This window comes from Pleurodeles waltl, chromosome 1_2 (assembly GCF_031143425.1).
Source record: "Pleurodeles waltl isolate 20211129_DDA chromosome 1_2, aPleWal1.hap1.20221129, whole genome shotgun sequence".
Classification (NCBI taxonomy): Eukaryota; Metazoa; Chordata; class Amphibia; order Caudata; family Salamandridae; genus Pleurodeles; species Pleurodeles waltl.
In genome coordinates, this window is record NC_090437.1 from 840218738 (window position 1) to 840242118 (window position 23381).

At 45.0% G+C, this 23381-nt stretch overlaps 1 protein-coding gene across 2 annotated transcripts in view; it reads right to left on the bottom strand.

Moving 5' to 3' along the window:
• The window catches only part of GPM6A (glycoprotein M6A), a 504858-nt gene that overhangs the window by 172586 nt on the left and 308891 nt on the right, over positions 1 to 23381 (bottom strand). For both annotated transcript variants that reach the window (XM_069244597.1, XM_069244607.1), the window contains exon 4: positions 22987 to 23143. In XM_069244597.1, coding sequence (XP_069100698.1) covers positions 22987 to 23143 — 157 coding nt within the window. The remainder of the gene's footprint in view (positions 1 to 22986; positions 23144 to 23381) is intronic.

Below are 23381 nucleotides of genomic sequence, written 5' to 3' on the forward strand. Positions count from 1 at the left end.
ATTGAGGTGTAGTTTCATCCTGACATTTTAAAAATGTGGGGGTTGTCCCTGCCCATGAGCCATAGCTTATTCAAAGTGTAATATACACAATGCAAATATGTAAATTGCATCACTTATATCTAGCTAAAATTACCATTTCTTTTGGTGCATTCAGTGCTGCTTGGTAATCAGCATTGTCCAATGGTACAAGATCTTTTCCCATTGTGTTCTCAGAGCATAAAATATGAGTGGGGTATGTATGACCAGTGTTTTGTATACATGCAATATTTTCTGCGGATGGGGCATAGGGTGTTTGGATGAAATATTGAGTTTAAAATATTGAAACAGAAGCTTTTGCTGACTATGGCCCTGGCCTGAACTCAGGCCAGGGCCACTCAGGCCAGGGCCGTTTCAGGCCTCTTTTTCACTGGCCTGTCCCATGTGCACATGGGGCAGGCCGGTGCAAAAGAGGCCTGGCAGCTTTCACTGTTTACGGCCCTGGCCTGGCTCTTCAGGAAAGAAAGAGAGCTGGCTGACCAGGCCCAACCATGCTTAGAGTTTCAGAGATCAGGCACATTCAGAACTCTGCAGGTCACAGAAAAGATTTTTTTTTAACTCTGCGTAATTCTGCGGAGTGGGACTCTGTGAACTCTGCCTATGCCTAGTCTTGAGGGCCATCCGGAATTCAGGAAGTGAGGTGATAGTCCGGAGGTGAATGGAGAGGCTGTTCAAGGTTTTTTCTGCAATGTGCGAGAAGAGGTGTCCTACATTTCTGCCTCAGTTGACATGCGGAGTATGGGAAAGTGAAAGGAAGGCAGAACTAAGTTTTCTCAGTGGTTGGTGGTTAATGTATGTGGGCCCTTGGTTGTGTAGAGTCTTATGCGTGTGAGTATGCAGCTTGAATTGGCATCTTTTCTATACGGGGAGCCAGCGGAGTTGCCTGAGGTGGGGTGTGATGTGGGTTCGCCAGGGAAAGCCGAGGATGAGTTTGCTTGCGGTGTTCTGTATGGTTTGAAGTCTCTGTAGGAGGTGAGTGGCAATTCCTACAGAGAGGGTGTTGCTGTAGTCCACTCAGCTGGTGATGAGGGCCTGTGTCATGGTGCATCTTGTGTAAGGGTGGCTACTTGAAGATCTTATGTAGCATGCGAATAGTGAGGAAGCAGGTGGAGGAGACAGTGTTGATCTGTGATTTCACGGTGAGCTTGTTGTCTATGATGATTCTGTGGTTTCTGGCATGGTTGGAGGGAGTGGGTGCGGGTCGGAACTCTGAATGCCACCAGGAGTTATTCCATGTGTTGTAGCTATTGCCAAAGATCAATACTTCTATCTTGTCTGTGTTCAGCTGCAGGCAGTTGTTCTTCATCTGGTCAACAATGCTTGTCATGCATCTGCGGAATTTGGTTCTGGTGGTGGAGGGGTCATTGGTGAGTGAGAGGATGAGTTAGGTGTCATCTGCATCATAAATTATGTTGAGACTGCGGGATCTGATGGTGTTGGCCAGCTGGGTCATATATGCATTAAAGAGAATGGGGCTGAGGGTTCTGCCCTTGGGACACTGCAGGTAATCTCCTTATGTTCAGAGGTGAAAGGTCGGAGGTGGATCCTCTGGGCTCTTTCTGTGAGGAAGGTGGTGATCCATCTGAGCGTTTCCCCTTGGATGCTGATGTGGTGGAGTCTTTTGACCAGCATTTGGTGGGATACGTTGTCCAGGGTTGCAAAGAGGTCAAGGAGGATCAAAGCTGCTGTTTAACTTCGGTCAAGGAGGGTTCGGATGTCATCAGTGGCTGCTATCAAGGCAGTTTTGGTGCAGTGATTGCTGGGGATGCCGGATTGGAAGGCGTTGAGTTGATGGTTCTGCTCCATGTCATGAGTTGCTTGTTGGTGGAGGGTTTTTTGAGTAGTGGTCTGACTTTGGTATATTTCCAGGCATCAGGAAATGTCGCGGTGGTGATAGAGGTGGAGAACAGAGTGGCGAGTTCCTGGCTGATCCTTTGGTTTCGAATGCTGAAGATGTTGTGGAGGCATGGGTCTGTGGGAGGTCCAGAATGGATGGGTTTTATGGTGGAGGTGATGTCCTGGTAGAGAGGATGTTCCAGGAGGTCAGTGTGTGGCTCCAGTTGGTTACAGTGGTGGCATATCTGACAGTGAAGTCCGTAGGTGTGGGTTACCTGACGAAATACTACAAACAGCATCTGGCTCCTTGTTGGGGTATAGACACAGAGTTTTGGGCCTCAACAAGGAGCCAGATGAAGTTTGGAGTTTTTATTCACCTAAGTAAAAGTACAAGCAGTCTCTACAGTCTCTGGTTCCTTTCTTGGGCACAGACATAAAGTTATGTTATTGTATCAAGAAGACTGGAGGGAATTAGAATGTTTTGGAAAAAATGCTAAAATTGGACAAGTGCCGCATTTCGTGCATTCTCCTGGCCAGCCAATCAGAGGTAGGGATGTTGGGTCTCCAATGATAAAGGGACATCTGGCATCAACCATAGAAACTTTAGGCTGCGTAGATGTTGAAAAAATATGGTTTTGTTAGGTTTCCATACAGCGTAGCGGTGATACTTGCAACAAAAAACAGGTAGTCTAACAAAGGCAATTTACTTTCATTTGCTTTTGAAATTTCACAAAAACTCTTCACCTAGTTTAATGATTGTGGGCACATCATATCCCTAGACAAACACTTGCATGGGTACCCCCAGAGATCTTTTCTGCCCTAATATAAATAATCTGCATGGGGTAAAAACATCAACAAAAATATTAGTGATTTTTTTTTTAACCCCTTCCGTGCTGAGAAATGGAACAGGTCTGTCCTCAGCCATGGTGCTCATATGTGGAGGACCATTCTGTGCTCTGCACATGTCCACAAACTCCCTCTGCTGTTAACAGCAGAGTGATTTATTTTGTGCCAAAGCAGCCTCAGGAGCTAGGAAAGACCTTTCCCAGCTCCCGGGGCTGTTTTTAGTTTTCAGAGAAATGACGATCAGCGTTCATGGCATGCTGACATCTTTTCACTGAAAACAAAAGTGAAATGAGCCAATCGGCTCATTTTACTTTCACTGCTTAGGTGCCCGCTTGGCTATCTCGGCCTCCTGAGCACCTAGGCAGATGGGAGAGGTATCACTGGAAAGGGGAGACTCCCCCTTTCCAATGGTACCCTTCCTACTGGATCCCTGCTTGGGGATCATCCCAGGAGGGTGATCCCCAAGCAGGGATCGACTCCACTAGGCACCATGGAGGGAGGAGCGGCCCCTTGGGCACGGGACCCCCCCCCCCCACATGGGCTCACTATGCACCAGTGATTTTTTTTTTTTTACTCATAAGGGTGGGGAGTGTCTAGAATGAGCATGCCAATGCCCCACCCCTCCCCAGGCAGGCACAAATAAACAGTCTTTCTGGCCCCAGGTTGCAGATGGGGATTATTATCGGAGGCAGAAAGCCCACTAGAAACCTGTTTTTCTTTTTTTTTTTAAAGCTGGGTGGGAACTGTCCAAAATGGGCATGTCAATGCCCCCAATACAGAAATAAAAACAGCCATTGTGCCCTGTTGGGGGCAGATGGAGGTTATAACCCCCAAACTGCACCCCAGGGGGGCAAAAAGCCCACTAGACACCCAGGGTTTTCATTTAATAAAAAGAGGGATGGGGCTGGCCAAAATGGACATGCCAATGTCCCCCACCCCCCAGATGCAAATGAAAATAGTCTTTCTGCCCCCGCCCTGGGAGCAGATGATGGTTATTATCTCCAACCTGTCCCCTGCGATTTTATTTTTTATAAAACAAGGTGGGGGTGCCAACAGTGTGAATGTCAATGCTCCGAAACTCCCCAGACACACGTTGGAACAGTCTATTTGCCCCCAGGGGGGGCAGATGAAGTTTATTACCTCCAATGAGTCCCCCAATGGGACAGAAAGGCCACTAGACACCAGGATTTTTTTTTTTTTTTTGAAGAGGAGTAAGGGTCACCACACAATGTGCAAGACCATATCCCCAGCCAAAATAAATGGTGACTAAAGTCTTTCTGCCCCCCTGAGGTGGCAGAAAACCCATTGGACACCACAGAGTATTTTGTTTAGAAAAGTCTAGGGGTGTGGGCTGCCCAGAATGGGCATGGCAATGCCCCAACCTGCGCCAAAAAATGGGTACAGTTTTTCTGGCCCTTTGGGGGCAGATGGGGTAATTACCCCAGGTATGACCCTTTGGGGGGCAGAAAGGACACTAGAAACCATGGAATAATTTCTTCTAAAAATAGGGGTGAAGGCTGCCCACCAACATGGGCAATCGTTATGCCCTCACCCCAACTGAAGGGGGCTATAGTCTTTCTGCTCCCCATGTGGACTAAAGAATCTCATACCAATGGCAAGCAAGATAAAATCTGACTTATTTGGGTGTTGATTTTACATATGGGCCAGGAGAGCTTGACTAACTCTCAATATTGTCCCACTTGCACTAGTAAACAGCTCAACTTTTTGGCCTTGGGTAGGCTGCTGTCTGGAAAAACCGAGCAGACCCAGACACTTCTAAAAACTAGATATCTGGGGTAGTCCAGGGTGGTGTTCTTCACATGCACCCTACTCCATTTTCTTACCCACAATGCCTTGCTAACCTCCTACTCTGCCTGAAGGTACACATTTTCCCTGCATTTCAGAGATGGAAACTTATGGAATCCACAAAATTCCTACCACCGAGTATTGCCCCATTTGTACTGATAAAAATTCTGCCACACTTGTGTGGGTGAGCCTCGTACCAGAGACAGAAACCGATCCAACCGTAGTCAATATTAGTCTTCACGCAACGGCTCTTATTGTCCTTGGTTCAATCAATCAATCATGCAATCAAGGCATTTGTAAAGCACACTAATCACCAGTGAGGGTCTCAAGGCACTGAGGGTGGGGGTGCTGCTACTGTTCGGTGTCTCCTGAAGGTAAGTAGGTCCTGTGTCTGTGGGTGGGAAGAGTGTTCCATGCGAGGTGGGAGAACGATATGCCATCTGTTGAGGTATTCTAGTCCAGTATTGTGCAGTGACTTGTAAGCGTGGGTGAGGAGTTTGAACATGATTCTCTTGTTGACGGGGAACAAGTGCAGGTCTCTCAGGTGGGCTGTGATGTGGCTGTGACAGGGAGATGTCCAGGATGAGGTGTGCAGAGGCGTTCTGTATGCGTTGCAGTCTTTTCTGGAGCTTGGCCGTGGTTCCTGCGTAGAGGATGTTGCCGTAGTACAGTCTTCTGCTTATGAGAGGTTGGGTGACTGTCCTTCTTGTTCCAGTTGGGATTCATTTGTAGATCTTTCGAAGTATGCAGAGGGTTTTGAAGCAGGAGGAAGAGACGGAGTTGACTTGCTGTCATTGATAGAGATGAGCCCAGGATGAATCCCAGGTTTCGTGCGTGGTTGGTGGGTATCAGTGTGGTTCCCACTGTGACAGGCCACCAGGAGTCGTCCCAGGCAGAGGGGGTGGAGCCGAGGATGAGGACCTCAGTTTTGTCAGAATTCAGTTTCAGGCAGCTGTTTTTCATCCATTCAGCAAAGGCCTTCATTCCTTTGTTGAGGTTGGTTTGGCGGTGGTGGGGTCGTTGGTGAGGGAGAGGATGAGCTGGGTGTCATCTGCATATGAGACGATGTTGAGGTTGTGAGATCGGATGATGTTTCCGAGCAGAGCCATGTAGACATTAAAGAGGGCTGGGCTGAGGGTACGTTGCAGATGATTTTGGTGGATTCAGAGCGGAATGGAGGGAGGCGGACTCTCTGGGTTCTGCCGGTGAGGAAGGAGGTGATCCAGTCCAGGGCTCTGTCGCGGATCTCTGGGTTGTTGGATCTGTTTCTGTCGTGGCACTGAGCACAGCCACACAAGTGGGGCAGTATTTTCATTGGCACAGGTGGGCAATGCTGGGTGAAGTGAATTTTGTGTATTCTGGAAATTTCCATCACAGAAATGTAAGGAAATGCATGATTTCAGGCAAAGTTGGAGGTTTGCAGGGCACTGTGGATAAAAAACAAAACAATGTAATCCATGTAAGTCGGGCCATCCTGGATTCCCCCACGTGTCTAGTTTTAAAAAATGTACAGGATGGCTAAGTTTACCTAGGTATCAGCTGAGCTCATGTCGAAATATAGAGATACCCACATTAGAAAAAGAGAGTGTTTTCGCTGGAAAAATGCTCTGCATCCTTGTCGCATTTTGGGCTATTTCCTGTCTCAGGCACTAGTTCTACCCACATAAATGAGGTACCATTTTTATCAGAACACTTGGGAGAATGCCAGATGGAAGGAAGTTTGTGGCTCCACGCACATTCCAGAACTTTCCAGCACAGAAATTTGAGGAAAAAGTTTTTTTTTTAGTCAAGGTTTGAGTTTTGCCAGGGATTCTGGGTAAAAGAAAATGGAGGGAGCCACATAAGTCAGCCCACCCTAGTTTCTCCATGGTGTCCAGTTTTCAAAAATGTACAGGTTGGCTAGGTTTCCCAAGGTGCCAGCTGAGCTCGGGTCCTGAACCTAGAGCTATCCACATCAGAAAAAGAGGGTCAGTTTTTGTTGGAAAAATGTGGTGAATCCATGTTGCGTTTTTGACCCTTTCCTGTCGTGAGCACTAGGTCTACCCACACAAGTGAGGTACTGTTTTTATCAGGACACTTTGGGGAAATGCTGGGTGTAAAGAAGTTTATGGCTCCAAGCAGATTTCAGAACCTTCCATCACAGAAAGTGAGGAAAATATATTTTAAGTCAAAGTTTGAGGTTTTGCAAGGGATTCTGGTTAAAAAAATGTGGTGAGAGTCATGCAAGCCAGCCCACTCTGCATTCCCCTCTTAGGTAATTTTTTCAAAATGTACAGGTTGGCTAGGTTTCTCAAGGTGCCAGCTGACGTAGAGTCCAAAATATAGATCTACCCACCTTGGAAAAAGAGGGTCACTTTTGTTGGAAAAATGTGTTGTGTCCAAGTTGTGTTTTGGACAGTTTCTTGTCACAGACACTATGTCTACCCACACAAGTGAGGTACTGTTTTTATCAAGAGACTTGGGGGAATGTTAGGTGTAAGGAGGTTTTTGGCTTTCAGCAGATTGCAGAACATTTCATCACAGAAAGTGAGGAAAATTTATTTTTTAAGTCAAAGTTTGAGGTTTAAAAGGGATTCTGGTTAAAAAAAAATGTGGTGAGATTCATGCAAGTCAACTCACCCTGAATTCCCCTCAATGTTTAGTTTTTAATTGAGCTAGGGTCCAAAGTCTAGAATCACTCACATCGGAAAAATATTTGGAAAAATGCGCTGCATCTATATTGTGTTTTGGGATGTTTCCTGTCATGGGCACTAGGTTCATTCACACAAATGAGGTACCATTTTGATCAGGAGACTTTGGGAATGCTGCGTGGAAAGAAGGTTGTGGCTCCTCACAGATTCCAGAACTTTCCATCACTGAAATGTGAGGAAATGTGTTCTTTTTGTCAAAGTTTGAGATTTGCAAGGGATTATGGGTAAAGAAATGCAGTGAGAGCCATACAAGTCAGCCCACCTTGAATTCCCCTAGGGGATTAGTATTTTTTAATGTACAGGTTGGCTAGGTTTCCCAGGGTACCAGGTTAACTAGAGTCCAAAATCTATAGCTACCCAATTTTTTAAGGGGCAGGGGTGTGGGTTGGAGTAATTTTGTTTTTATGGTTGGGGTGGGGTAGTTTGGTTTTTAGGGTTGGGGGTCGTAGTAATTTTGTTTTTAGAGGCAGGGTGAGGGGCAGGGAAGTTTCATTTTTGGCCATTTTTGGTTTTTAGGGGTGGTGTTTGGGTAATATTATTTCTAGAGGCAGGGTGGGGGGCAGGGAAGCTTTATTGTTGGCCATGGGTCGGTTGTTTTTAGGGTGGGTGGAGGATCCGGGAAGGCTTTAGGGCTCAGGGTGGGTTGGGGTATTGGGGTAGTTGTTTTTAGGAGAGGGGAGTCAGGATAGTTTTGTTTTTAAGGGTGGAGGGCTGGGGTAGTTTGGTTTTTAGGGTGGGGTGGTCAGGGTAGTTTGGTTTTTAGGGCAGGGTGGAGGCAGGATAGTTTGGTTTTAAGGGGCAGGGTGGGGATAGTTTTGTTTTTAGGGGTGGAGGGCTGGGGTAGTTTGGTTTTTAGGGTGGGGTGGAGGCAGGATAGTTTAGTTTTTAGGGGCAGGGTGGGGATAGTTTTGTTTTTAGGGGTGGGGGTCAGTATTTCTGTTTTTAGGGACGGGGTGGGGGTCGAGGTACCTTAGTTTTTAGGGGTGGGGTCGGGGTAATTTTGTTTGTACTGGTGTGGTGGGGGCAGGGTAGTTTTGTTTTAGGAGTGGGGTGGTCAGGGTAGGTTTTAGGGCTCAGGGTGGGTGGGGTAGTTTTGTTTTTAGGCGTGGGGGGTTGAGGTAGTTTTGTTTTTAGGGATGGGGTGTCGGGTAGTTTTTTTTTCTAGGGGTGGGGGGTTGGGTAGTTTTTATTTTAGTACAGGTGGGAGGTTGGTTGTGTTTAGGGCAGGAGGGTGTTGGGAAAGGTTCTAGGGCTCAGGGTGGGTGGGGGTGTTGGGGTGTTGGGGTACTTTTATTTTTAGGGGCTGGTGTTGGGGAGTCAGGGTAATACTGTTTTGAGGGGGGTGGGGGGATCGGATTAGTTATGTTTTTAGGGCAAATGGGGGCGGTGTCATGCTAGAACCACACATGCCGTTCCCACACATGCCTTTACTAGGCATGCTTTTACAACACAAAATCATTGTAAAGGCTTGAGTGGTAAAGGCATCCGTGGTAACAACGTGGTAGTTGTTCCGACCGCATTGTTCAGGCATACGTGGTTCGCGCATTAGTTGTTCCATCATACAATCATCACAGGTCTACCCACACAAGTGAGGCACCATTTTTATTGGGAATCTTGTGGCAGCATAGACTAGTAGCACGTTTGTTATTACCAAATTGGGTTTCAATGTTCTTGTGCCTTTCAAATGTAAGCCAGTGTATAAGAAAGATGACATTTTGAAAAATACCCTCCAAATCATACGCTCGTATGGCAACCCACAAATTCAGTGATGTAGAAATAACCACTGCTCCCAAGCGCTACATGTTGTGCTCATTTTGAAAATACACAAATTTCCTTGACAGCCATTTTTCACTCTGCCTATTTTACTATAAGAATTGGTTTACAATGGTACTCAACGAAAAACCATTGTGGGATGCAGTTCAGTTGTTTGCTTTGGGTACCTTTAGTTCTTGGAGAACCTACACACCCTATTTGTCGCCACAACCAGAAGGGTCTAGCAGATGTAATGGTATATTGTTGTTATCAATCTGCCATTATGACAAAATGTTACAGATGAAAATGTTGTCACAAATGCCTGTTTTTTCCTTCTCATTTTAAGCATTTCTTTTTTTGAATAGGTATTTTCCTTGAGAAAACCTTGGGGGATCTACAGATATGACCCCTTGCTGCATTCAGAATTCTGTCTACTTTTCTGAAATCTATACCTTTACTGGATCACCCATTTGTTTCACACTGGTTTCCACCACAAACTGGAAGTAGGTTGAGAGCAAAAAAAAAGGGAAAATAGGCTACCTTTTAGAAAAATGCTAAAACTGTATGTTCCTGAAAGCTGGCAAGATGGTGTCTTTGGTACAGCAAACCGTTTGTGTACACCATATTTAGGGACAAAAACAGACACTTTTATGTGGAGCACTTTTTCCCTACTTTTCTCGAAAAACTCAAACTTTTGCTATATTTTGCCTATTTTCTCAGTCCCCTCCAGGGGATTCCACAAACCCTGGGAACCTTTAGAATCCCTGGGATGTTGAAAAAATAGCACAAATTTGGTGCGACTAGCTTATGTGCACCAAACGTTATGGAGGCCTAAGCATGAACTACCCCAAATAGCCAAAAAAGGGTTCAACACTGGGGATGGGGGCAGTAGCAGCGAAGGGGTTAGTTGGAGTAGGTATATGACACTCTGACATAGAGTGGTGTATAACAATGAATGTATCCCTGTCAGTCACTTATAAATATGTTTCTGTATAGCAACTGCCCACTTCTATGTGCCATAATCATTATTGGACCACCATGTCATGATACAATAATATGGTATATTTAGAAGCATAAGTCTATTTTTTAACAGAACAAATCTTGATTTGATTCTTGTTCAAACCAATATAGTGATGGTTTTGTATGGTTGCCAAGGGGGTTGAGGGTTATACTTCCCCCACAGGGACAATTGTTTTCCTTCTAGATATTATCTTGCTCTGGTCCCAGGGTTATTGGGCTGCCTCTTTTTCTTTAAGCAGGCTTTCTTTCAAGAAACATTCTGTGGACTGCCCCAAGGATCTTCACTCAGTCCGACGCTTTTCACCATCTACATGACCCCACTTGCCAAGATCATCAAACAACATGGACTAACCATCCTATCCTACGCCAATAACAACCAACTGATCCTCTTCCTGTCTGACGACTCTGCAATGGCCAAGAGAAATTTCCACAATGGGATGAGAGTCGTTGCCACCTGGATGGAAGCCAGGTGCCTCAAACTCAACTCGGACAAGACAGAGATCCTTGTAATCGGCTCAATCCCTTCTGCCTGAACAATTCCTGGTGGCAAATTGCTCTGGGAAACGCCCTCGCCCCCAAGAACCAAGCACGCAACCTGGCCATCATAATGGACTCCTCTCTATCTACGACCCGCCAATACAATGCTGTCTCTTCGTCATGCTTCCACACCCTCTGACTCCTCCAGAAGATTTTCAAGTGGATTAACTCTGACACAAGGAAGACAGTCACCCACACACTCATCACTAGCAAACTGGACTACGGCAATGCACTCTATGCTAGCATTACCAAGAAACCTCAAGCAAGACTACAAAGAATCCAGAATGCAGCAGCCAGACTGATCCTGGACATCCACCAACAAAGCCACATCTCATCCCACCTGAGAGACCTACTCTGTCTCCCACTCAACAAGTGTAACACGTACAAGCTCTTGATCCACTCCTACAAAGCACTGCACAACATAGCATACCTCAACCACCGCCTCCCCTTCTACATACCCAACAGGCAACTTCGTTCTTCCCAGCTCGCCCTAGCAGCTGTCCCCAAGATCCGGAAAAGCACAGCAGGAGGAAGATCCTTCTTCTACCTAGCAGCATGGACATGGAACACAAAACCGCTCAAGCTCAGGCAAACCGCATCACTGAAGCAGTTCAGGAAGGAACTCAAGACCTGGCTCTTCGACTGAGCAGCATGCCCACAAACAGCGTCTTGAGACCCTATGGGTGATTAGCTGTGCTCTACAAATCTCTGATTGATTGATTGAACCCTTTCTGAAAAGGCGGGAATTCAAACAGAATCACACTCTCACCCATCTGCGTTTAATGCTCATGTTTTAATCATAAATCATTTGCTTTTTATCACATGCTTTGTTTGTCCCACTTGTGTCCTTTCATGCACATAGAAGCCAATATTCTAATAGTCACTAATTATCCTTTGAGGCACTCTGTGGCATGGTTACATTCACTCACAGCCTGCTTATATGATGATTCATCCAATCACTGTAGCCCTCAAATTTGTGCCATGTCTCACTTCGCGATCAGCAGACCAGACCTAACTCCACCAACATTTTCATATATCTGCTCAGTTTAGTTTGGTCCATGATGTTCACTCTGTGAATGAGTGTGATAGATATAAGCTTAACAATGTGAGACTAATACTTCTAAAAACCTGATAATTCCATATTGAGGTGTAGTTTCATCCTGACATTTTAAAAATGTGGGGGTTGTCCCTGCCCATGAGCCATAGCTTATTCAAAGTGTAATATACACAATGCCAATATGTAAATTGCATCACTTATATCTAGCTAAAATTACCATTTCTTTTGGTGCATTCAGTGCTGCTTGGTAATCAGCATTGTCCAATGGTACAAGATCTTTTCCCATTGTGTTCTCAGAGCATAAAATATGAGTGGGGTATGTATGACCAGTGTTTTGTATACATGCAATATTTTCTGCGGATGGGGCATAGGGTGTTTGGATGAAATATTGAGTTTAAAATATTGTGGGGGGCGAGGAGTAGTAGCAGCGAAGGGGTTAATTGGATTGGGAATATGACACTCTGACATGGAATGGTGTATAACAACGAATGTATCCCTTTCAGTTGCATATATATATGCTTTCTGTAAAGCAATTGTGCACTTCTATGTGCTGTAATTATTTTTGGAACACCATGTAATGATACAATAATATGGTATATTTAGAAGCATTGGGATATTTTTTTAAACTGAATAAATCTTGATTTGATTCTTGTTCAAACCAATCTTGTGGTGGTTTTGTATGGTTGCCACGGGAGTTGAGGCTTATACTTCCCCAATAGGGATGATTGTTTTCCTTCTAGATATTGTCTTGCCCTGGTCCCAGGGTTATTGGTCTGCCCCCTTTTCTTTAAACAGGCACCCTAATCTGGCATTTCGGTTTTAGTTTCTTAATTTCCTGAAAGCACTGCACCCATTTTATCACCTATGTGCAGGGTCAGATTAGCCTATAGGGCAATCAGGCAGGCAAAGGGCTGTTTTGACAGGTTAGTGTGTGTGCTGTTTTCTTTAGATGTTTGAGGGCCTGTTTATTGTATGGTGGGCCAATGTTTTCTCTAGTATTACCACAAACATTGCCCACAGAAAGCACAAATGCATGCAGCCACTCACATCATTTGAAAAACATATACAGCTTGTCTTTAAAAGTTTAAAACTGCCCTGATTTGCAAATGTGGACCACTTTTTTAGCTATCTAATTCTCTAAGGTGGGGGCACTTCTTTTTTGGTACCAAGGCATATTTCTGGTTCCAGCCTGTGGGCACCACGAGCCTGTACAAAACCCCTACATGTCTGGTACACTACTCTCAAGAAAACCAGAGGAACTCCGTTGTGGGTCAAACCATTTCAGGCCATATATTCCTGCTTGGGAAAAACTGGAGGGAACCACTATGTTATAGAAGAAATTCATAAAATCTGACAAATGTCATGTTCATAAGTCCTTATTAATAAATATTAGTGTATGAGTGAGTATGGTGCACTCTTGTAGTACTCCTGAAGTCCAGAAGTAAGCCCACAGTAAATCAGGGGTGCTATTGGCTTACTCCTAGCTTACTCCTGTTTTTGTGGTTCCTACATTTTTCAGCAGTCGCCACTAGGTAGTTTTAGTTAGGACCATGTTTCCATAGAAAAAAAGTGTTTTTTGACTTGCCTTTGGCACTGCTTGATGAATGTTCATGAACTTTTTTTTAAAAGTGGGCCAGTGATTCTTGTTGCGCACGGAAAGTTTTGGGTTGATCCGTCAAGCGGGGACTGAGAATAAAGGGGGGGGGGGCAAAAAAGTTGTGTTTCCCATGTGAATTCCCATAGGACCTATGAACACGACTACAGCCAAACCACTGGGTGGAATTACACCAAATTTGGCAGAAAGTTATCTTACTGTACGCATATTGTGCTTTTGCTTATTTTGTGTAAATCCATTCAGTAGTTTTTGAGAAACTTTGGAAATCCAAATTTGTATATCTCTGGCCACTGCAACTTTGCAATTATTTCTCAAATAGTTTGCAGAAATTTGGGAATTTTCACGACTGCACACTGAAATGAAGCCCTGTAATTGGCTGTGTGCAACCTGATTAGGAAGTTGCAGACACCATTTTATTTCATGGAACATGGTCCTCAGGGGTGAAAATCCTAATTGAAAGTGGTATAAGGGGTCAGGGTGAAGGTACCCTGCCATGGAAAGGCCATCGAAAAGCTGGTGGTAAGGGTGTGCTGGGGGCCATGTGCCCCTGGCATAGGCAGTGAAGGGGGCCTCCTGCCCAGCACCCTCAGAATGCGCACTGTCCACTTTGCAGACAGTGCAAGGATGCTGCGTGCTACAGTATTGGCCTTGACTCTCTTAAAAGAGCCAAGGCCAATACTGTAGCACTGTTCCTGCCAACGTATATTACAGTGTTCCCAGTGGTCAGCACATCGGGAACACTGTAATACACTCGGTCGGGATAGCACCACCATGGGACCGCCATGGGACCGGCAAACTCATAATTAGGCCCTTAGTCATTTTTTCTGTGGATTAAAAGCTGTAACCCAATCCAACACTGTGGAACTGCTGGTTGAATATTTTTTCTCCTGGGTACTGCTGAAGCTCAGGAGGAAAAGTTTTCAAAAGTTTCAAAACTTTCTTCTGGTACCCAAACAACCAAAGCAGTACACTTTTAAGGCTTCTAGGACCACAGAGGAGGACACTTAGAGACTTTAAGGGTGTCAGGCAGAGTCCAACACTAAAATGCAATCCCAGTCCTGTTCCACTAGGATCCTTCACAGGAATTTATGCTTCAGATTTTTGTGGTCCTAGAGCCACCCAGGGGTCAGCCTTGTAATCCTTGGAGAGATTTCTCTCCTTGGATTCAAGTATAAGGGGTCTAACCTCTTTAGGTCCTTCTCATAATTCACAGATTCCAAGTGCAGCAGGTTCAGTCTACATGGTATCCTTTCACAAGTCCAGCAGAGTTCAGGTGAGGGCTGGATAAGGGTCCAGCTTTGTAGGTGGGTGGGGGATTTCCTAGGGTACTCTTCGTTGCTCTGACTAATGGAGTAAATGTTCCTAGTCCTTGGCCTACCTGTCTTTTCAGTACTTCCCATTTTCCTTACTGCAAACAAGCCCATAATGCAATGTGTCAAGGCAAATCCATAATATCCTAAGACACATCTGTCATGCAGATTTTGACACTGTTGTGTCAATAGGAGGGAAAGCAGCCCCTCCTCTGAATATTCTTCTGAGCTCAGATGGGTCAACCATGCCCATTCAGGTCGACATGCCAATCAAGTTGTCTACTGTGAGGCTCTAAACAGGAACTTCACATCGCATTACAGGCAGATCAGTAGCTGCACACTAAAGCTAATTAGCCACAGTGGCTCATGTAAGTTAATATACTTTTTCTTAAAGTTCTATTTTCTAACTAATTACAAAAAATCAACTTTATAATGATTTGGATTTTTTAAAAAAAAGATAAGATCTCACCTGAGCTCTGGAGAAGTGACCTCCGACGATGCCTGCTACCCTCCACTTAATCACCCATAGGCCTGGCAGTCGCCACGGCAGCAGTGGGAGTGATTAGGGCTGAGATGGAGCAGTGAACTGACACTGATGTAGAGGCTATCAAGCTCATGTTGGTGAATTACTGCTTGCAAAGCTCGAAAATAGCAGCCGCATGACAGAGGCAGTGCCCATAGCTGAAGGCCAAGCTTAAATGTGCTTTCCCGGCCCCTCTCCAAAATTTTGGCAGCAGATGTGGGCTTGCTGGATCTGACGCACTGGTGGCTAGGAGCTACTGGTGCATCCAACTCATAGTGCTCCAGTGAGCATTATTCAAGAGTGCTCTGCTCAATGAGAATGCACATAGCCTCCTGCTTCATTGCAACCTGGATGGACATCCCCACCATTTACAATCGTGGTCTCCTTCGGCTGTTGCCTGGCTTCCTCCCAGCATAAGTCCCAAAGGACCTCCTCAATCAAAGATATGCTGAGCACCACCAAAGCTACCAAACCCAGCGGTTTGGCTGAATCAACAGGAGAAGCACTATTTGGGGATAGTATTTCCATGGTGAACTTCTCTTCCCCAGCATTAAGGGGCAAATACAGTTCCTTTTACTGGAAATGAAGAAAGACTTAGCAGCAATGAATGCAAGCTTGGTCAAGCAGTGAAAGGTGCGGAGACCCCCTTGGTCTTGGTGAAAGTGGCTGTAGAACAGCAGAGCCATGTGAAGATGATCAAGCCGAGAGAGTCACAGCAAGGGAAAGCCATCAGTAAACCCTGTCTGATGCATTGGATGATTATGAAAATCGATCTTGCCATAATAATATTGGGATTAGAGGGGTGTGCACTGCCATCCCAAATGCCAAACTTGAAAACTGTGTGCAAGCCCTCCTCCACCATATCCTTCAGGAAACCCCAGACAAAGACCTTACATTAAATTGCACACACCACATTTTCTCCACTAATCAAGAGCGGAACCATCTGTCTCCCAATGTACTGACCAGGGTTTCTATAAGGTCAAATGAAAAATGTTGAAAGCAGCCAGGAGGCGAGGCTCCATAACTTTTCGGGGGTGATACTATCACACTCTTCCAAGACATATCGGCCCAAACCCATGCCAAACAATGCAAGTTTAAAGATGTGCTGACACACCAATCACTATTGACAAAAAGCTGATTTTTCATGGAAACCAGATGAGACCTGAGGTTTTCTGCACAAGGACTTTCCAATTGATGACAATGAGGACACGTCAGCCACACCAAGCTCTTCCAAGTTGACCAAATGCCAGAAGACCCCATGAAAGGAACCTTGAAAATCATCCAAGATGCCCTTATGCTGTTGGGATCAATGATCAGACTTGCCCTCGATGGACAGTGAGGGAAAAAATTACAGATGCTTCCCTCTTCTTGGGACTGGCTTTGGACTCACAGTCTCAAGATTCGCACTGGCCTCTCTCTTTTGATGGCACTGAAGGGCAGCACATACTAATTGTCTAGTGGCAGCTGCTGCCTGGCACCTCTGGACTCCCACTTATATCATTTGTACTTTTACGTAGTCCAAAGGACTAAGATCCGGAGATCACCTTGAGGGCGGTCCCCACCTGGATGATAGATATCACTCAGCTAACACATATTGTATTTTGTTCCATTTGTAACACTAGTCTCTTAATATGATTTTATGTTTTTTTTCACTTTTGGCGTTGTTCCACACCTCCTGCATTTCTTCAGGATGAACACACCTTTCTTTGTCAAACATGACAGGGTCACTAGACATACATGGGGTTATTTACTACCTACCTAGAGATAATATATGTTTCACAATTATATATTTTGCAGCAATAGGATAATGGCCCCACTCCCTTAAACAATGAAGCTGCTCAATATTGTTTCACTAAACATGCAGGGGTTAAATCCACCGATGAAAATGGCTTGACACTAAAGATATAGACATAGCCATGTTACAAGAAACACATCTTCTGCAGTCCGACACCAAATGGCTTTATGTCTATTGGTATCCGCTCCAATTACATGCATCTAGCTCTACTAAGTCTAAAGGTGTAGCACTCCTGTTCAAGTGCGGCCTAATCATACCCATAGACAATACATATGCAGACAAGGGGAGTAGAGTGGAGGGTGCAAGGTTGCGACTAGGTTTGTACACAATCACTTTCTTCTCTATCTATGGTCCAAATAATTGCAAGAAAGAATTCTATGACTCCCTGCTCCCACTAATAGCAAACTTTGCTAATGTTGACCTAATAATTGGTGGTCGGATTTTAACACTGTCTTGAACTCTGGTGTTGACAGTTTGGTGGTGCAGTACAATACTTATCCAGTCCCTTCATCATTGATATAAGGCATATAAAACCTAAATCTACAGGACATCTGGAGAGAGACTAATGGGTCATAGAAACATTATACTTTTTCTTCAATGTACACAGGAATTACATATGGATTAATCTTTTCTTGATCTTTTGCCCCCTCCAACCATGCATCCTTTCATCTGCTATAGGCAATCAGACCTTGTTGGATCACAGTGTTTCTTTTGATTAACAAGGGCACCCTCTCACAGTGCCCAGCCCTCAGATGATACATGAATTAAATAGCATTCCAGGATCTAGTGCTGAGGGACTCAAAGACAACAGAGGCAATACTCTACTGACATCTGACATTCTCATGCTCTTTACCAAGTACTACTCCGCACTGTATCAGGCTCAACCTCCAACTGTAGAATTCTGTGATTGCTACTTATGGGACTTTGATTTCTCCCATATAGACCCCACCTTTTCTCAAGAATTAGAGGATCCCATCACACCTGATGAAGTGCAAGCAGCCACATGACAAATAAAAGCTAACAAAATCCCAGGCCCAGAGGAAATCTCTGTGTCATTTTATAAAGCTTACTGCAAATTACTAATAGAACCACTGTCTTAAGGTCTACTATTCAACCCTACAAACCAAAACAGTGACAACAACTATGACAGAATCAATTGTTAATTTTCTATTAAAACATACCAAACATTTCTCAACCCGCTCCTCAAAGAAGCCCACTGCGTTGCATAACTTTGATGTTAAGATATTCACTTCTATCTTTGTTTGCTGCCTACACTCGATCTGACCATGACTGCTGTCCAGCTAACAGTTGAGGTTCATATTAAACATACAAGCTAGGTATAATGTACGAAGGCCAGTAAATGTCATTGACATAGTGGAATGCACTAAATCCACAACCATCCTTCTCTTGCTAGACACGGAGAAGGCCTTAATTAGGTGGTCTGACAGCTTCTTCAGACTGTCCTCCGGTTGTGCCCACATATGATTACCTCCCTATTGGCCAGCTATACAGCCCCAAATTCTTGTCTTAACGTCAATGGCGACAGCTCTCTCCCGCTATCTCTATGTAGGGACACCCAGCAATGGTGCTCCAAATCCCTTCCTTATATCCACATGTACGATGGAACCCCATAGGCCACCATCTAAAATCTAACCGTGACATCAAGGGAAGAGAAGTAGATGGTGAGCATTATGAACTGGCTCTCTTTGCGTTTAACATCTTGTGCTTCCTAACATGACCCATCACAACCCTCCGACTTCTGTTAGATGAGCTGAAACAGTTTGAAGCTGCCTCTGGTTCCGCATTAGCTACAATAATTCTACAGGCATAGGAGTAGCAGACCTCACAAATATGTCTCGACATTTGCTTACCGCTGTGGGCTTGTCATGGATGCCTCCTCTCTCCCCTACCTGAGGATTGCTCTAAAAGATTCTATCCACACATTATAAACCAGCAACATTCCACCCTTACTAAAGGCACTACACAAAGATCTTTATCGATGGGGCAAGGTTGAGATTTCGTGGCTCAGCCGCATCAATAGCATCAAAATTAATTCCTCCCCCACTAACCTTTGTAACCCACATTTTGCCTTTATGGAGACCAAAAAGAGACTCTTTTCCACACTCAAAAACAGTTGCTAAAATTTTAATGGCACAACTCCACTCCCTGAGTGCCCAGACCAGCTTTGTTTTGGCGAATGCAGATGGGGAACTGGGGTTTCCTGCCATAGAACATTACATTCATGGTTCCCAACTTCAATCAATGTTAGATTGGCACCATCTTGCCTACACTAAACTTTGGGTGCTCCTTGAATAGGGTTGCTCCATTACTCCTTTAAACCATATTATGTAGCTGAGACCCCAAAACCGTTTCCCAATCGCACAAAAATCCCTATTTGCAACTGACACCCTCTTGAGATGTTGGGAAACCATTAACCACCACCATACAGCCACTACATTCCCATCCCCACTTTCCCCCATTGTGAAGAACCTGGAGTTCCCACTGCAGATGTTGGATACACATTTTGAGGACTGGAGGGGAGGAGCACCCCTACTTCGGCGAGACTTATATCAAGACGTGTTCACAAAGTATAGGCAATCATACAAACAACTTTTACAGTTGTCCGTGAAAGAAAAATTTGGCCTCAATCAGCTCCTCCACTGGGTGAACACACAAACAGTAATGATTAAAGGTAAAAGGGCTAAAACAACCCTTAAAAAACTGTTTACTCAGTTTACCTAAAGAAATGTATCACATCTACATACAGCCCATAGTGGCCGGGCACAACCACAACAACATTCCTACCAGTCATATTGTGAACATAGCCACGGTATATAAATAATAGTCAAGGCCTGACAACACCTGCGTGCAGTTAGGATATCTCTTTGCCCACAAGAAAAAGCTCATGCCTATAAAATCCTCAGAGATGGTATTTTTCCTTTACCCCAATGTGGCCCCATGCCATTATGGGGCATCTGAGCTCTGCTGGCGGAGTTGAGGGGAGTGTGGCACATATTTTCAAATGTAGTGGCAATGTATGCAGCTCAAGGAGTTTTGGAGTGAGGTGCTCTAACAGATCCGTCAACTCTGCTTAGTGACTCCTCCACTGGATCCACTTGTGCTCTTGCTAGGTGGATATAGGGAGATCTCAAACTATCCCTAAACCACCGCGGACACGGCTACTTACCTTCTTCTTCTTGGCAGCCTATTAGACGATAGCCCACACACAGAAATAATCCTCTCACTTCAAGCCTCACGCTATGTTTTCTATGGAACATTTGACTACTATAATCAATAATACAATGTTCAAGTTTGAGAGAATTTGGCAACCCTTTAAAACCTATTCCAAAAGGGACAGGACCTGACCAGTTCTAGTCACCACCATGCCCGACATACTCCAAGAAGTTCGTCTGGGAGGACTCTCATCCTCAGAGAGCATGTCAGAAGTAGATGCCGGAGATACCTCATGAACTGTACAGACAATATGCACATACTATACATTGACCTTTTATGTTCTGTGATGTTGTATGCTCATATAATGAGAAGCTGTAATATGTGTATGTCAAGTCACCAATCCTGTCACCCTCTTTCTGCTGATGTAATCACACTAAATTCCCCCCGCAAAAAAACAGAAAAAAAATGTTTTAAAAGGAAAACTTCTTAAGCTTTTTCTGTAGCTCCTCCCACTGGATAATGCAAAAAGCTTGATTTAACCTGCTTTGCTTGTATTTCCTATTAAATATTTAATTCAAGTGCAGTGAAAAAAGCTTTTGGTGATTTAGTCACTGTAGGTATATTCTAACATTAGTTTAGGCATGTACCACTTCTAGGCACTATGCACCCTACTTTATGGCCAATAGGGTAATTTGAGGTGTGACTTTTATCAGGTTTTTGAACTGATAAAAGGGTTTATTTTTACAGATGTATCTGCAGCCATAAGAGCTTGCAGGCTACAGATGACCAAGCCCCAGAGGGGGCCTGTGTCATGTTTTCAGGGCCACAAAGAGGCTGGCACAATGTAGTGCTTCATTCCACATGTGACATCTAATTTTATTTTACATACCATAGGTGTAGTTTTTCAGCATCTATATGACCCTATAGCAAAATTAACTATGCCAAATGGGTTTTCAGCCAATTTCGACTTAGGGGGTAGGGCGACATACACTGGGCACTGGATAACAGTGTCCCAGTGCCAGATCTCACATTTTCCAGCAGGTGAGTCCCAAAAAATGAAAAACTGGGAGTGACCAACCAATTAGGAAAAAATAAACTGAAAAAAGGAATTAACACAGGAATTGAATATGGTAATGTTCATTCCCACAATAATCCCCCCCCTTTTTTTTAAATTCCCCCGAGAAATACTTCCATGGTTATGGTTCACCTGCATTCCACATTATTGATTACTGAAGTGCAGATATAAATATCAGGTAAAAACTTTGGGCCCGATTAGGAGTTTGGTAGTCTGACAGTCGGATCACCAATATGGTGACACTGCTGTATTATGAACTCCCTGCCAGGCTGGCTTGTAGAAACAGTGCGGTGGCATTGCCTCTCAGGGAGAGCTGGGGCCAATACCACAGCACTGTCGGTGCTGCCAGCACACTCGGAATGCGCACTGTCTGCCGTGTGCTTACAGGGGGACTCTGCATTGCCCACGACATGGGCATGGGAGTGCAGGGGCCCCCTGGGGCCCCATCTCTGCCTTTTGGACAGCATTTTCATGAAGGGGGTCCCCACAATGGAAAAGCCAGTAGAAAGGCAAATCACGATAAGCACAGCGTGCAAACATCGGCACCGCAGTGCTTGACCACGACTTGCACCACCGCCAACCCATTGGGATCCATGATCCTGGCGGTGGCGGCGGTCTTGTGGTGGTCCAACTGCCAAGATCCTAATCTGGTGGTCAGACCATCAAGGATGCAGCAGTTGGACCTCCCATGGACCACCGTACTTGTAATCAGGCTCTATGGGGGTGATTCCAAACTTGGCGGGCGGCTACTGCCGCCCGCCAGGCGGCCGCAATAACGCGGCCCCCATTCCAACATTCCCGCTGGGCCGGCGGGCGCTAACCATGTTTGCGCCCGCCAGCCCAGCGGGAATGAGGCCGCAACACAGGAGCCGGCTCCTAATGGAGCCGGCGGTGTTGCGGCCGTGCGACAGGTGCAGTTGCACCCGTCGCGCTTTTCACTGTCTGCCATGCAGACAGTGAAAAGCAGGCCGGGGGCCCTGTTAGGGGGCCCCTGGACACCCCTTACCGCCAGCCTCTTCCTGGCGATGTAAACCGCCAGAAACAGGCTGGCGGTAAAGGGGTCATAATCCCCAGGGCAGCGCTGCTTGCAGCGCTGCCCTGGTGGATTATCACCGCCGGGGGAAAATCGGCGGGAAACTGCCGGCCCCGGCGGTGCGACCGCGGCTTTACTGCTGCGGTCGGAATGGGGAATGAAGCACCACCAGCCTGTTGGCGGTGCTTCCGTCATTCTTGCCCTGGCGGTCCAAGACCGCCAGGGTCAGAATGACCCCCTATGTCTTTTTCTTGTGTCTACTAGTATTCAAATCAGTTGTAATTAATACTATGATATGATACCCACTTAATTGACTCAAAAACTTCCCTTGAGCAAAGAAAATGACTCCATGATTGATTCAGTATTTTTGCTGCAATGTTTGGTGTTCAAACACTATAGATTAGTTGGAGTTTCACAGGACGAGACATCAGCAAAAAAGGGGAAGGTGCCCTTTCTGCTGTATTTAAAGTGTCTTTGTCATCATTGCAGACATAATCCATGGTCATGACATCCGCCACTTTTTGATGGAAGTCATGCATATGCAAAATTCGAAATACCACCCATGTTTCTTTCCAAATATGAGAAAGCCTCCACAGGAAAAACAATGGCCTCAGGCTGTGTACTCACTCTAATTACTGTAGGGCTCTTGTCTGTCTATCATCTGATTGAATTATTCCAGGGTAACTTTATTTGCCTTTGAACAGTTATTTAAATTACTCTTCACATCTCCAGTCATTAACTAATTCATATAATTACCATGTTTCATATACGCATACTGGTGTCAGAAAATACAACACATCAAATACAATGCAATTATTTTACCTATAAAACGTAAGATCATGCTATTGAAAATGGTCAAGAAAGGCACAAAGCTCACATACCCAGGCGCTCACACATCTGCCACAGGTGGTGATCTTAAAGTCCCCATAGAGATCCTTGATAGCTCCAGTGGTAAAGAAGCCCTCCACCATCAGGAGGATACCATAAACAAAGAATGCTGCCGCCAGCCCATAGATCACATACTTGAAGATGTCGATCCTAGAAAAGATAAATGAAAAGTCAACGATTAGTCAGTGATTTCTTTAAATGGAATGTTTTGAAATATTGCTCTTGACCTGGATGCCCTATTATTACAACCTGAGATTTTCAAACTAAGAGAAGAGACGGGCGTTAGGAGTGAATTTTTAATCTCAACCTGGTCTAAATGGTTATTTGAGCTCCATCTACACCTCTATTTTTATTTCTAGCTGAGTAAAAGCTTTAGCTATTTTGCCAG